Source organism: Babylonia areolata, chromosome 3 (assembly GCF_041734735.1).
Source record: "Babylonia areolata isolate BAREFJ2019XMU chromosome 3, ASM4173473v1, whole genome shotgun sequence".
In the NCBI taxonomy this organism is placed as follows: Eukaryota; Metazoa; Mollusca; class Gastropoda; order Neogastropoda; family Buccinidae; genus Babylonia; species Babylonia areolata.
The window spans coordinates 41,781,965-41,795,167 of record NC_134878.1 but is presented as its reverse complement, the minus strand read 5'-3'; the positions used below and the strand labels follow the sequence as shown (position 1 = coordinate 41,795,167).

General features: G+C 40.1%; 1 protein-coding gene across 5 annotated transcripts in view; it reads left to right on the top strand.

The window, feature by feature from the left end:
- The window catches only part of LOC143280570 (choline transporter-like protein 1), a 138,431-nt gene that overhangs the window by 58,440 nt on the left and 66,788 nt on the right, over window positions 1-13,203 (top strand). For all 5 annotated transcript variants that reach the window (XM_076585267.1, XM_076585264.1, XM_076585266.1 and 2 more), the window contains exon 3: window positions 9,109-9,210. In XM_076585267.1, coding sequence (XP_076441382.1) covers window positions 9,109-9,210 — 102 coding nt within the window. The remainder of the gene's footprint in view (window positions 1-9,108; window positions 9,211-13,203) is intronic.

Genomic DNA, 13,203 nt, shown 5'->3' with positions numbered 1-13,203 from the left:
GGGGCTCTTTCAATTTGAATAGTTCCCCACGTTCTGGAAATTCTACGCTAGAATTTCTTTCGTTTCTCAGCCGCTTTCTTTGATTCTGAGTTTGTCCTTTCATCCTGTCATCTCTTTCTTTTTTCGTTTTCTACCTTGCTGGACCAGTCACCCATATTTTAAAGAACCTTGAAATGTTTTGTCGTTTTCTGGACTTGGTGATTAGGCATTTTTACCGGAACATATTATGAAGTGGCCGAAGGCAATTTTTGTTGTTTGTACGACTGTTGTTATAAATGAAGTTTTGTATTATGTATGATTATGTTTGTGTTCAGGATATTTTTTAAAATTCTCTGGTGGAAATATCACGGAATGGTCAACCTCATAGACACGTCCTTGGTTTCTATGCATGGGTATGACTGTGCCTATCTTTTCCGGGCTTTTCCCTTTTTCTTTCCAGGCTCTACGGGGCCATTATTTACAGCTTTTCAGTCCTGTGAGGCCGGGGCTATATAGCTATAAGCAGCAAAGACTCTTAATGTGTTCCGATCTCTGTGCGAGAAGGAATTACCAACGTTAAACGTCACGCAGATGGCATAAATTTATTATGTTTGTGTGTATGTTTTCCCGGTATGTGTGTGTGTTTGTGCGTGCGCGCGCGCGCGCTCGTACGTGCATATATACAAGCGTTATTGGTTGCACGCGCGCATGTGTGTGCGCCCATGATTATGTGTTTATTTTCCTCCTAAAAAACGAAAGCGGGATGAAAAATTCCCGTGCACTCCGATTTCCCCATAATTTACTTGCGTGGAAACGACTGAGTGAGGCTAATCACCAGTGAGACAATTGTCTGTGTCCCCCTGTTTCGTCCTCCAAAGTACACAGACAAGGATTTTTTGCCACCTTTGTTTGTGTCTGAGTAATAATTGGGCAAACTCTTACACAGTCTGAACGACTTCCTTGATATTCCCTTGAAAGGTCACGCGAGTTCACTTCTGTGCTAACGACGTGTACAACTCCAGTGCTAACGGCGCAGGGTAACTGGAAGCAAAGATACAGATCAACATTAGATTTTTTGTTTAACAAGTTATGTGATGGAAACTGGTTAACTCTCTCCATACGAACGGCGAAAGAGACGACGTTAACAGCGTTTCACCCCAATTACCATCATCAAAATATTGCAAGCGGAAGGCTCTTATACTGAAGACGCGAATGTTGACAAAGAATACCACAATTCTGACGACGGAAGCTAAAGGTTGGGTCATTCAGACACCCACTGGACATCCGAGGGGTCTGTGTGTAGAGGAGAAGAGAGGACTGGCCGTACTGAGTGAGTTAAAGAAGTAACACAAATGGGGGGAAAGTGTTTCTTTGAATGTCAACACTTAACAGGGATGGAAAAAACCCCACGGGGAAATACAGTTGTATTTGCTTACATTTTCTTTCTTTGGTAATGATCGTGAGCACGTGCTCTGATTCAACGTCCAGCTGATGAAGACGAGGATTATGGTAGACGTGTGTGAAACTGAAAAAAAAAATGACCATCCTTGAACCATTTCTTCAGCCCCAGCTGAACCTCAACGTGTGTCATAACTATGTGTGTGTATCATATAAAAAACACAGATGGTTGCATGCAAAGAACGGGCTGGAGTCCATGTATCTATGAAAAGAAGTATTGTCTCCAAAGCTTCGCGGAAAAAAAATACTGCGGCGAAAACTGGTTGATTGTTTGGCTTGCTAGTTTCCGTTAAAAACTCAGCATGTAAGTGGATGATTTCAGATTTCAGTGACAAATGGCACTTCCAAGATAACGCCATCCCCACCCAACAAACTGCCAGTTTTTCATTTAAATAGTGCGTCTACAAAATTAAGAGACGCCTTCGCAGATGCGCCAAGTGCTTCTGAATGTTCGTCTGTCGTTAAAAATCAGTCTTACTCATGTCTGGCTTTTCTTGAATGTGTTTCGCTTCTTGATGCGGACGGGAGACATTTTGTAATATGATTTCTTTTTTCTTTTTTCTTTTTTTTTTTTTCTTTTTTTTGGAGTGGGGGTGGGAGTTGGAGGGGGAGGGGGTGCAGAAGTCTGGCAACGGTAAATTAGTGCAGGGTATACGACCAGTAAATTAGGTGTGGACAGCACGACACAGACAAGAGTTTTTTGTAAAGACATTCTTAAAGAATACATGAATGAATAGAGGAACTGATGTTTTATTCATTTTTTCTAGAATGATAATGATAATCATTGTTTTTTTAATGGTATTTTTAATATAAAATCATGTTTGTTCTTGAAGCTTATACCTTTATTGGAGTCCCTTGTTTATTTTTTGTGTGTTTGTTGTTTTTTTTGTAAAATAAAGAATTCTAATTAACGATAATATTCTTTATAAAACTCTTTTTTCTTTTCTTTTTTTTTCTTTTGAATTCTAAAGCAAGCTTTTGGGTATAAACAATTTTGTGAGTTTGTTGTGCTTGTAAAATAAAAGTAATATTTTCTTTGATTGAAAGCATAATGTGGCATTTATATTTGTTGGGGCGATTTCCCAGTCAAATGAATAGAAAATGCGCATATCGTTGATACTGTAGTTTTTATCAGTTAATACACTTTTGTGAATAAGTCATTAGCATAAAAGGCAAGTAAAACGTTTTTATGAACATGAAAAAACATTAATGGGTAGGTTTACATTAATGACATGGTTACAATTGCAAGAAACACATAATCTATAATCTCTCCCATCTGGTACAGTCGCTGTGTGTGTGTGTGTGTGTGTGTGTGTGTGTGTGTGTGAGTGTGTGTGTGTGTGCGCGCGCGCGTTTTTGATGCAACGATGAGCAAGACCAAATACATTCTTTAATCATGTTCACACCGTGAACGCTGAAAGACCTGTATAGGAAGTACATTGTTGCCGCATGGTGAGGGTTCCCTCCCCACATTCATTCTGCCACTTTGTGCTCGGTTTAGTGGTAACAGATGTGGCTCCTCTAAAGATAGGCTTGCGGCGGCTGTCTGCTGTAATGAGGAGTCGTAATCAAGTTTTAAACCAACCCGATAAACTAGAAACAGGAGCAGTGGTAAGCTGCAAAGGGTGGTGATACACAGATAATGCACGTTTTATTGGGTTGATTACAGGGGGGGATTCTTTACCCGCAGACGTGCACACTCGCTTGCACACAGATGCACGCACACGCACGCGCGCGCGCACACACACACACACACACACACACACACACACACACACACACACACACACACACACACACATATATATATAGAGAGAGAGAGAGAGAGAGAGAGAGATGTGTGTGTGTGTGTGTGTGTGTGTGTGTGTGTGTAGAGAGAGAGAGAGAGAGAGAGAGAGACAGACTGAAGACTGAAGATGTTTTATTCATAAAGGCCATAGCCCCTTAGAAGGGGGATAAACATGAAAGTCGCGTACAAATACACAGAACGTTCAAGATGTTACGAAGGCACTTCGACGTTTAAACGCTTTACACAGATAAAGAGTGAATTGTTTAACAAGACTTTCGTTTGTAGATGACATTAACAAGACGAGTTTGAATAAACAAGGTTGTCTGAAATATTTTTCTGGAATTAATTGTTCTCTGATATCTCTCAATTCTGCACAATCTAGCACAAAATGGACTTCATCTTCCTTTGACTTTTTGCATAACGGACAAATAGTATCAGAAATGTTAGACTGTCTGTAACGATATCGATGGACAAACAATTCAGAAACGCCAAATCTAAATTTGGTCATTACATGCTTCAGATGCCTGTCAACATTCATAGACATATAAGTTGGAAAACTATGTTGGTTATTGATAAGTCGATAAATCTCAAATCTGTCACTGCCTTGGATATGTGAATTCCAGTTTTGCCATCTGCTGTCAATCATTCTTTCACGAAACACACGAATAAAAGCTTTAGTATCCCCAACCCCTTGGCTAAGCCACACAAAACCAAATCCATTTTCACATAGCTTCACCCTAATATTCGAAACCCAATTTTTCTTGCCTCTGCTATCCAGTTCTAATAACATTATGTATGCTTTATGTGGTAGTCTATGAGTATCCATCTGTGTCAACTTTAACCAATAATGAATGCATTTAGTAGCAGACTGTAAAGATATCGGGTATCTGTTTGTTTCTCCATAGATAAAATCATTAGGTGTTTGTGGGGACACTCCAAGAAATTTTTTCAGAGCATACAAATGAACTTTATCACAGTGCATAGCAGCAGCGTCAAGACCCCATAATTCTGCACCATATTGTATCATAGGTTGAATTTGAGAATCAAATATTTTCAAGAACAGTTTCAGTGACTGGTTATTCAACAACCATAACTTCTTCATGACACCTATCAATACACTTTTAGCTCTGCTTGTCAGGTTTTTACAGGCAAAAGTAAAACTTAAACGTGTTGAAAAATACAAACCTAAATATTTATATTTGTAAAAACAGGCATTATCAATCCATTATATGTCCATCTTTCCCTTACGGAAAGATATCCACCCTTTCTAAACACTATTATATTGCTTTTATCCATATTAACATTTAGTTGAAGAGAAGCAGCGGCACGTTGCAGACTGTTTAGCTGATTTTGTAACCCTATTATTGTTTCCGACATTAATACAACATCATCTGCTAGGAGAAGAATAAAAATTTCCATAAAATCACCAGTAAATGTGGCACCGTGTCTTCCAGAATTGACAACTTCTACTGTTAACTCGTTTATGAATAGCGAAAATAAAACTGGGCTGCAAATATCTCCTTGTTTAACACCAAACGTACAGCTAATACATTCAGTCAAAGCAGCACCGCAACGCACCCTTGCCTTCACGCAGTCATACATACTCATAATACATCTATACAGTTTTCCACGGATACCATTTTTAAACAAGATAGGCCAAAGAAAGCATCTATTAATGGAGTCAAACGCTTTTTCAAAATCAATAAAAGCCACGTACAATTTGCGATTTAAACAAAACTGTTTTTGTATGAAAGCCATCAACGTAAACATGTGGTCTATAGTAGAATAATTTCGCTTGAACCCAGCTTGAAATTCTCCTGTAATATTATTTTCCTCCACCCATTCCTGTAGACTCCTGTTAATAATTGCACTATATAATTTACTACACACATTGCATAAGGATATACCTCTATAATTATTAGGATTGTTTACGTCACCTTTCTTATACAATGGAAGAATAACTGACTCTGTCCACCATTCCGGATAAATCCCCTTATCAAATAAATAGTTGAAAAACTTAACCAGAAAGTCTGTTACTGAATTACATTTGCATGCATTTGTCAATAGTTCCCCTATAATCCCGTCAGGCCCAGCAGCTTTTCGTTTCTTCAATTTCCTTAAAGCAAACAAAATTTCCTCAACTGAAATAGGACGATTCAAATTATCATCATCAGCGTTACTGAGATCAACATCGTCAATATCAGATTGAACATGGTCTTGAAATGAATCATTATCAGTATCTCTATATTTCTCAAGTAGCTGTTTAAAATGTTGAAACCATGTATCCATACTGATATTATTCACAGGTTGTCTTTTCTTCTTTGAAATTGTGCGTACTGAGTCCCAAAATATTTTCTGATTATTTACAGACTGAAGTAATTCAGATAATAAGGAATCATTAAATTGTTTCTTTTTTCTCTTCAGCATTTGTTTATATTCTCGTCTGGTTTTACGATATAATTCACGATCAGGAACGGACAAAGTGCGGCGAAATTTCTTTAACAAATTGCGAACCTTTCTTTTACTGTCATGGCATTCCTTATCATACCAGTCCTCATTCTTAACACTATTACTAAAACGTACCTGCTTCTTCATACACTTACCTGCACTCTTTATACAATCATTGAAAACAATAAGTGCATCATTAAAATCAACCTATCAAATTTATAGCGATATCTATTTGAGTTTTAATTTCATCACAGCACATTGTGTTACTAAACAGAACAACATATTCTTCATCCCACACAAACTTCTCAATTGTATAACTGCAATTATTTTTTTGTGTACTATACTTACTATCATTTGTGAAGTTAACATACAGTTCTAATGGCATATGATCTGATTCAATTCTGTCTGATATGTTCAGTTTACACTTTCCAAAGATTTCAGAAAATAACTCACATGACATTAAGAAGTAGTCATTCACACTGCTACCGTTGTCAGAGACGTACGTGTAGCGACCCTGAAGGTCGCCCTCACACATGCCATTCAAAATACACAATTCTAAAACAGTGCACATACTGAGCAACAGTTTACCATGATTGTTAAGTTCGGTATCTTCAGAATGTCTGCTTGCACACAAAGGTCCGCTCAAATAATGGTCATTGATATCAATCGATTTATCTTCACAATCACACGAAATATTTGAGGTTCTACTATTTAGGTCACCACAAAGCATCACGTACACATCATTGTCATGAATGGAAAGCAAACAATCACATACGAAGTCTTCCAGTAAATTAATCCCATTTCCAACATCAAAATGTAAATAGAAAGGCGATCCCTCAGGTGGAACATAACCACATATGTACATAATGTCTTTATAAGTACCAAACAAAGATTTATCAATTAACAGTGCACAGAAAAGATGGGACTCCACGTTGACTGATTTAACATAGGAACACAAATCATTCTTTACAAGGCAGATAACTCCACCAGAACGTCTTCCATGTGTCGAAAGTTTTATGGCGGGTTTACAGAAGACTGTGTGTCCATCAAATACAGGAGACTGAAAATCTTCTACGAATGTTTCAACCAAAGAAATAAAATCAAAAGAACTAACATAAGAAACGAAGTCTTTGTCATGTATTTTTGTGAACAAACCATTTATATTCCAGTGCACAAAAGAATAGGAATACAGTTTATCCGATGAATCAACATTTTTGGACACGTTATCATCAACAGGCAAGGATAAACAACACATGTTTTCTTTACACACACCATCACGTGCAATATTCTCATTCCCAACTGACACAGAGACCACCGCGTTTTCATCACAACACACTGGTAAACATGTTGCACGTGCTAACTCTGCCTTTCTGTTATTGTGGCCCTGTGTCAATTCAGCCGGTGTCGCCTTATCATTTACTCCTGTCAATGCCACAGACAAATTTTCCTTGGAATTTGTGGGCCGACCCGAGTCCTATTTTGACTCCACAAGCATGTCACCCTTGCCAACAGTAAATCTCTTACCGTCAATGAGGAGGTGGTCGTATACCATGGTGGCACGCTTACCGTCACTCCTCGCCTTCTTCAGGTGGGGGGTCAGCATCTTCCTCAGGTCTCGTACTCTGACGGAGAAGTCCTCACCGATGAATATGTTAGTGCCCTTCAGTTTGCTCTTTGCTTTGAGAATGTCTATTTTCTGCTTATAAAAAGCACATCTCGCGATTATTGGTGAGTCTGGTTTTGAACTTAGTCGATGAACCCTGTCAAACTCCACATGACCAGAAAGTTCCAGAGTGTCAGTAAGAAGATCCTGGATCCTGCCTTCACAGTCGTCATTCGTTTCGTTCTGCTTTCTGTCCAGTCCATAGAAGATCAGGTTATTACGCTTGGATCTTCCTTCCAAGTCGTCGGTCTTCTTTTCAAGGGTGTCCAATTTCGTAGCAAGCTCGTCGTTCTTCATCTGTAGAACCTCGTTCTGTTCTCGGAGTTCACCCACCTCCTCTCTCAGCCCTCTCTTATCTTCTTGCATGGCGACGTATTCCTCACGGAGGACGTGAATTTCCTGCTTGACCTCTTCAAGCTTGGTGTCCACCGATGTTCTCATGGAGGCCATCGATGTCGTCACGGACTGCATCATGGTCATGAGGTCGGACATGGTGGGCTCCTTCGCAGGTTGGTTGGTGGTGGCTCCTTGCGAGTCGACTGGTCTCTCCAGGCTGGCTCTGGTACTACTGGTCCCACCACTGGCCAGACGGGTCTGCCTCATGCTGTCACGAGAAGGGTTGGGTCCCGGGTTGCTTTCAATATCTCCGCACTGTAGGAGAAAACTCCCCCAGAACAAATACGACAGGAGCAAACCTGCCACAGCACCGTCCAACTTCTTTCTCAACTTGAGCATGGCGACGCGCATTGCCCTTCTGTGCATGGCCCTTTGAACATAAAGGCCAGAAATACCGGTAGAAAGCAACCACATGCTGCCCTGAAGTCAACTGCTGCAGATGGCATGGTACTTCACGAAGTACATGTGCAATTTTTAGAGACTATATTGCTCTTAATCCACGGAAGGAGAGAAAAACTTAACGCAGGATAACACAGTGCGACTCTTCGTCACGAACGCAGTTCACGCACCCCCCCGAGAGAGAGACAGAGAGATTAATAACCACGAAATTCAGGCATGCAATTTACTTCCAGTTTATAGCAGTGTGTGGTGTTGTATTGTGTTATGTCACTTCGACTCTTCTCATTAATATTTCTCTGAAAACAGAGTTGCTTTTTCTTCTTTTTTTTCTGTGTGCAAGCGTACTTTGTTTTACTGTCAGAATGGATTTTTCCACAGAATTTTGCCGCGAATGACTCTCCTGTTCGTAGATGCTTGTACATGCACTAAGTGCGTGCTGCACACGGGATCCTGGCTGCATCATTTCACCTATAAAAAAAAACAACAACTAGCACCCAGACCAACATTCAAAGTGTAGATGAACAAGTATTGTACATATTAACAAAATGCTTGTTATATGTTTTGTATGACGATCCATTTGAAGTATCATAACGTGCACGGGAGTTTGATTGATGAGGGAAGAAACAAGAAATGTTGGTTTCTTTATTTAGTCTGTCGAAAGTAACTTTATTTCAGACTCTGAATGGTTCAAATGAAATTCTCACTTTTCAGAATTATTATAATAGTTAAAGTAAATCAAGAAAAACAGGTGGGAAAAGAAATGAAGACGGAGGGTGGGGAGTATTTGTTTTTAAACAGGAAAGGTGGAGTAACACACACAGTGACATATTTATGCGTGCACTGAGTGACGCACACGCACGAACGCGCGCGTGCGCACTCTCTCTCTCTCTCTCTCTCTCTCTGTCATACATGACCACGTGCTACTCATTTCAGCCAAAGACTGACGTGTTGCTTTCTGTGTGGTTGCTTCAAGCAGGACCCCGGTGACCAGAAAGGCTTGCTGAGCAGCCCGGTGAGACATCGGGGATGCACGGACGTCGTCTTCCTGTTGATTTTCACCATCTTCCTGTCGGGCATGGTCAGTTTCCGTCTGTCTGTTTGTTTGTCTGTCTGTCTGTCTTTTGGTCTGTTCGTCACTGTCTCTCAGTCTGTTTCTATCTTGGTCTCCTCGTCTCTTACCGTGTTTCTTCTTGTCTTGTCTTGTCTTGTCTTGTCTCATTAACTGTTTTTCTCTGAACACCGATCTTTCTCTCTCGTCTCTTCTGTGTGTGTGTGTGTGTGTGTGTGTGTGTGTGTGTGTCTCTCTCTCTCTGTCTCTCTCTCTCTCTCCCATTTCCTATGCGCTGATCCCGAAAGTTCACGAAGTAATATTTTCAATTGTTGTTTTTTTTAAATTTTCACAGTCTTTTTCGTCGAGCCCTCCTCCTTGAGGGCTACATCCCCCTGTTGTGTTAATTTTCTGCCCCGAAGCATTCTTTTCTTTCTCTCCACACTCATTGTCCCTGCCGCTGTCTTGTCTTCTTCTGTGGGTTTTTTTTTTCTATTTTCTTTTCCATTCATTGTACACACCTCTGTTTTCATTCATTCCTTCGATGCATTGTTTTGCTCTGTGTTTTTGGGGGTGTTTTTTTGTTTGGTTTTTTTTTCCCCCTTCATTGTATACTTCTCTGTCTTCTTTCATTATCTTTAGATTTTTTTTCTTGTATTTTCGTTTCTTCGCAACGTTCTTCTCTTACGTTTTCCCGTGTCTTGCAGTGTCCTCTGTGTATCTCTGGCGCGTCCTTCATCGTTCGTTCTTCTTCTTCTTCCTCTTCTTCTTCTACTACTACTTCATCTTCTGTTCGTTCTTATTCGTCTTAGTTTTCCTCCTCCTCCTTCTCCTTCACCTCCACCTCCCTTCAGCTTCTCTTCCTGCTTTTTCGTCTCACCAGTTCGGAGGCAAGAGGCGCATTTCAGTAATCCTGACCTGGAAATCATGGACCATGAATTTCCTTTTCAACTATCGCTTTCTGGTTTTCTGTGGGGGGTTTTCTGATCTCGTTCCTCCTATCTTCATTCAGTGACTACGTGGTGTATTCATGACACAAGACGAATAACAGCGTGTGGTCATCATGGGATAGTGGGAACTTTGGGCGATAGCACGCCTTAAGTTTTACAAATGGATTAAAAACAATGACATAGTATTTTGCTAAATATTTTTTTGAAGCAACGTATTGTTTTAAGTGGTAAAACAGGATACACTGGTTATCCCTTTGACCTGACACAATGCCAGATATTAATTGAAGCTACTTGAATTTCAATTAATAATAAATCTGTAAATGATGAATGTTACTTTGAGATTACGATGACAGAGCAAAATATTACTCAAAACAAGTTTGTTTTTCATGTAAAATTTAAAAAAAAAAATAATAATAATAATAATAATAACAAAAATAATGATAGTAATGATATGATGATAATAATGATAATGATGATTATGATAAATATAATCATAATGATAATAATAGATAGATAGTACTTATATGGTGCAAACTTCCCATGATTATAATCGGCTCTAAGCGCCTCACATGAAACAGTACATATACAGTTAGCATATCTCTGCACATAAAAATACAACACACACACACACACACACACACACACACACACAGCAAGACAATACTACAAATTACATATATGAACAATCAAACACACACACACACACACACACACACAGGGCACACGCATTATACACACACACACACACACACACCACCTGATGATTTCAGTAGAGGGTAAAGTGGTGTGGGTAGGAGGTAGACTGCAGACAACAGCTATGCTTCATCACACCCAAAGGCCTGTTTGAACAGGTGGGCTTTCAAGTTGGTTTTGAAAGAGGACAGCGTTGGTAAGAGACGGAGATCCAGACAGAAGGTGTTTGATACTGAAAGGCCCTTTGGCCATATGTCTTTGAAGAGGTTTGGGTGACTCGAAGGAGCTTTTGCTTTTCATGAGAGAACGGGAAGGACAGAAGATAAGACTGGAGAGATCCTTCAAAGAGGCGATAAGCCAATATGGCAATTTTGTACTGAATTTTGTACTGGATGGGTAACCAGTGAAGCTGACGTAAGAGTGGGGTAACGTGATCTCTATTGTCGTTGTGGTTTTGGGGGGGAGGGGGGGGGGGGGGTTACCTTCTGAAAATGATTCTTACAGCATTGTTCAAAATCATCTGAATGCAAACCAGCAAGTAGTGAATTGCAGCAGACAGAGCTGAATGAATAAAAAATGCAACCAGTTTCTGATTGAATTTTTAAAGTTGATATCAGCAGTGCAGACAGTCGAGGTATGGTCTGAAATGTGACAACGTGCGGACTTGGAACCTATAAATATGATAAAATATGATAGTGATTATTGCTTTGATATTAGACAATGGCAGAACATTTGCCAAATTTTGATTGAAACAAAATACATTTTATAACGAATTGAAACATATTGCACAACTGAATATTAGCAGCAAAACAGAAAGAGTGAGAGAGTAGATAATCAACCATGAAACACCCATCTGGTCAACATAGTTTTTATAGGCACACATTGTGTTTCATATTTATGATGATATCATGTGCTTTATATGATTATGACGGACATGTCCCAGATTCTTACATATTATGGACGTGGCCTAGATTCTTGGTGAATGTACTATGAATCTGTGTGTAAACAAAATAGTTTTTTTTTTCTCGATTGGATGCATTAACATCACAGAGACCATCCACGTTTGATTGTTTGTCTGGGTTTTTTTTTTTGTTTGTTTGTTTTTATTCACACCACTGCCTTAGGTCACCGCAGCTGCTGAGGTTCTTTTCTTCTTATTTTCTTGTAGGCTGTGGGCATGATTTCAGCAAACATGGCGTAGCAGATATGGTTTTGTGTGCACGTGCTAACCCTTTTTCTGAAGAAACCACAAAACCACCGTTTTCCTGCACTGTGTTCGTTCCCCTGTCTCCTTTTCTTTTATCTCCTGTATCGTTTTCTTCATTTCATTTTCTTTCACTGAATACATTTCCGCCTTCACTCTCTCCTCTTAGTGTCGTCTTCACTATGTTTTCCCTTTCCCTGGAGAGTCTTTTTGTAGGGTGGTTTGTTTTTTTTTTACCAAAAAACTTTTCCCCTTTCTTTCCTTCTCTGGGGCGTCTTTTTCTTCCTTTCTATCTGCTATTTCACTGTGATTTTTTTTCTCCTTGTCCTGAAAGAAACTTGTCACTAGGGGGAAAGGCCCGTATGTTTCATGGAAAGAACACAACATTGATGAAGAAGAAACAAATCGGGGAGCCGGAGAGGAGACCAGGAGAGAACAGGACAGAAGGACCGGAGTGATGGAAGGTGTGGACCCCTGGGGGAGGGTGTGGAGGAGACAGGCCACCTGCGTCCCTTCCTGATGCCGTCTTACTCTCCGTCTGTCGCTGGGCTTTGTGGCCTTTCTAATCTCCCTTGTTTCCTCCCTCTGACACACACCCCAACCCCCTCCCATTCTTCCACACCCACCTTCTCTGCCATTACTCAGATGCTGGCTCAACACACTGTGTCTCTTGCTTCCTGTTTAAAAGGGGGAAGGATTAAACTTGATCGACGCAAGACAGATTTTCTTTTACACTTTCCCCGTTTTCTTTCTTTCATTTCTTTCTGAGGCTAATCCCGATCGACGTTTGACGTGGTTCTTTCTGTCTGTGGCTGTGAATGCAGATGGGTCAGTCAGAATTTATGTCTTCTTTACGTCGGTCTTTACTGCATTGGGGTCACCGGTCTGCTTCAGATGAAGAGCGCAAATGTCTAATATCGATTGACAGTGCTTTTTTGCATTCATTTGCATTTGAATGGATGGGAAGGGTGAGAGAAATGCAGGTGAAGGCAAGGTACAGGTTATAGGTATTTCAGTATCGACCAGCAGACTGTGTCAGCAGAGATTGGTTACATGTTAATTCCAAACCAAGCCCTCTAAGTATCTTGGCTGGTCCACTGCGTACGTATTTGTAGGCCAATTCTTGGGTCAACTTGAGCATGCTTGATTTATATAGAATAACATGATAACAGAGAA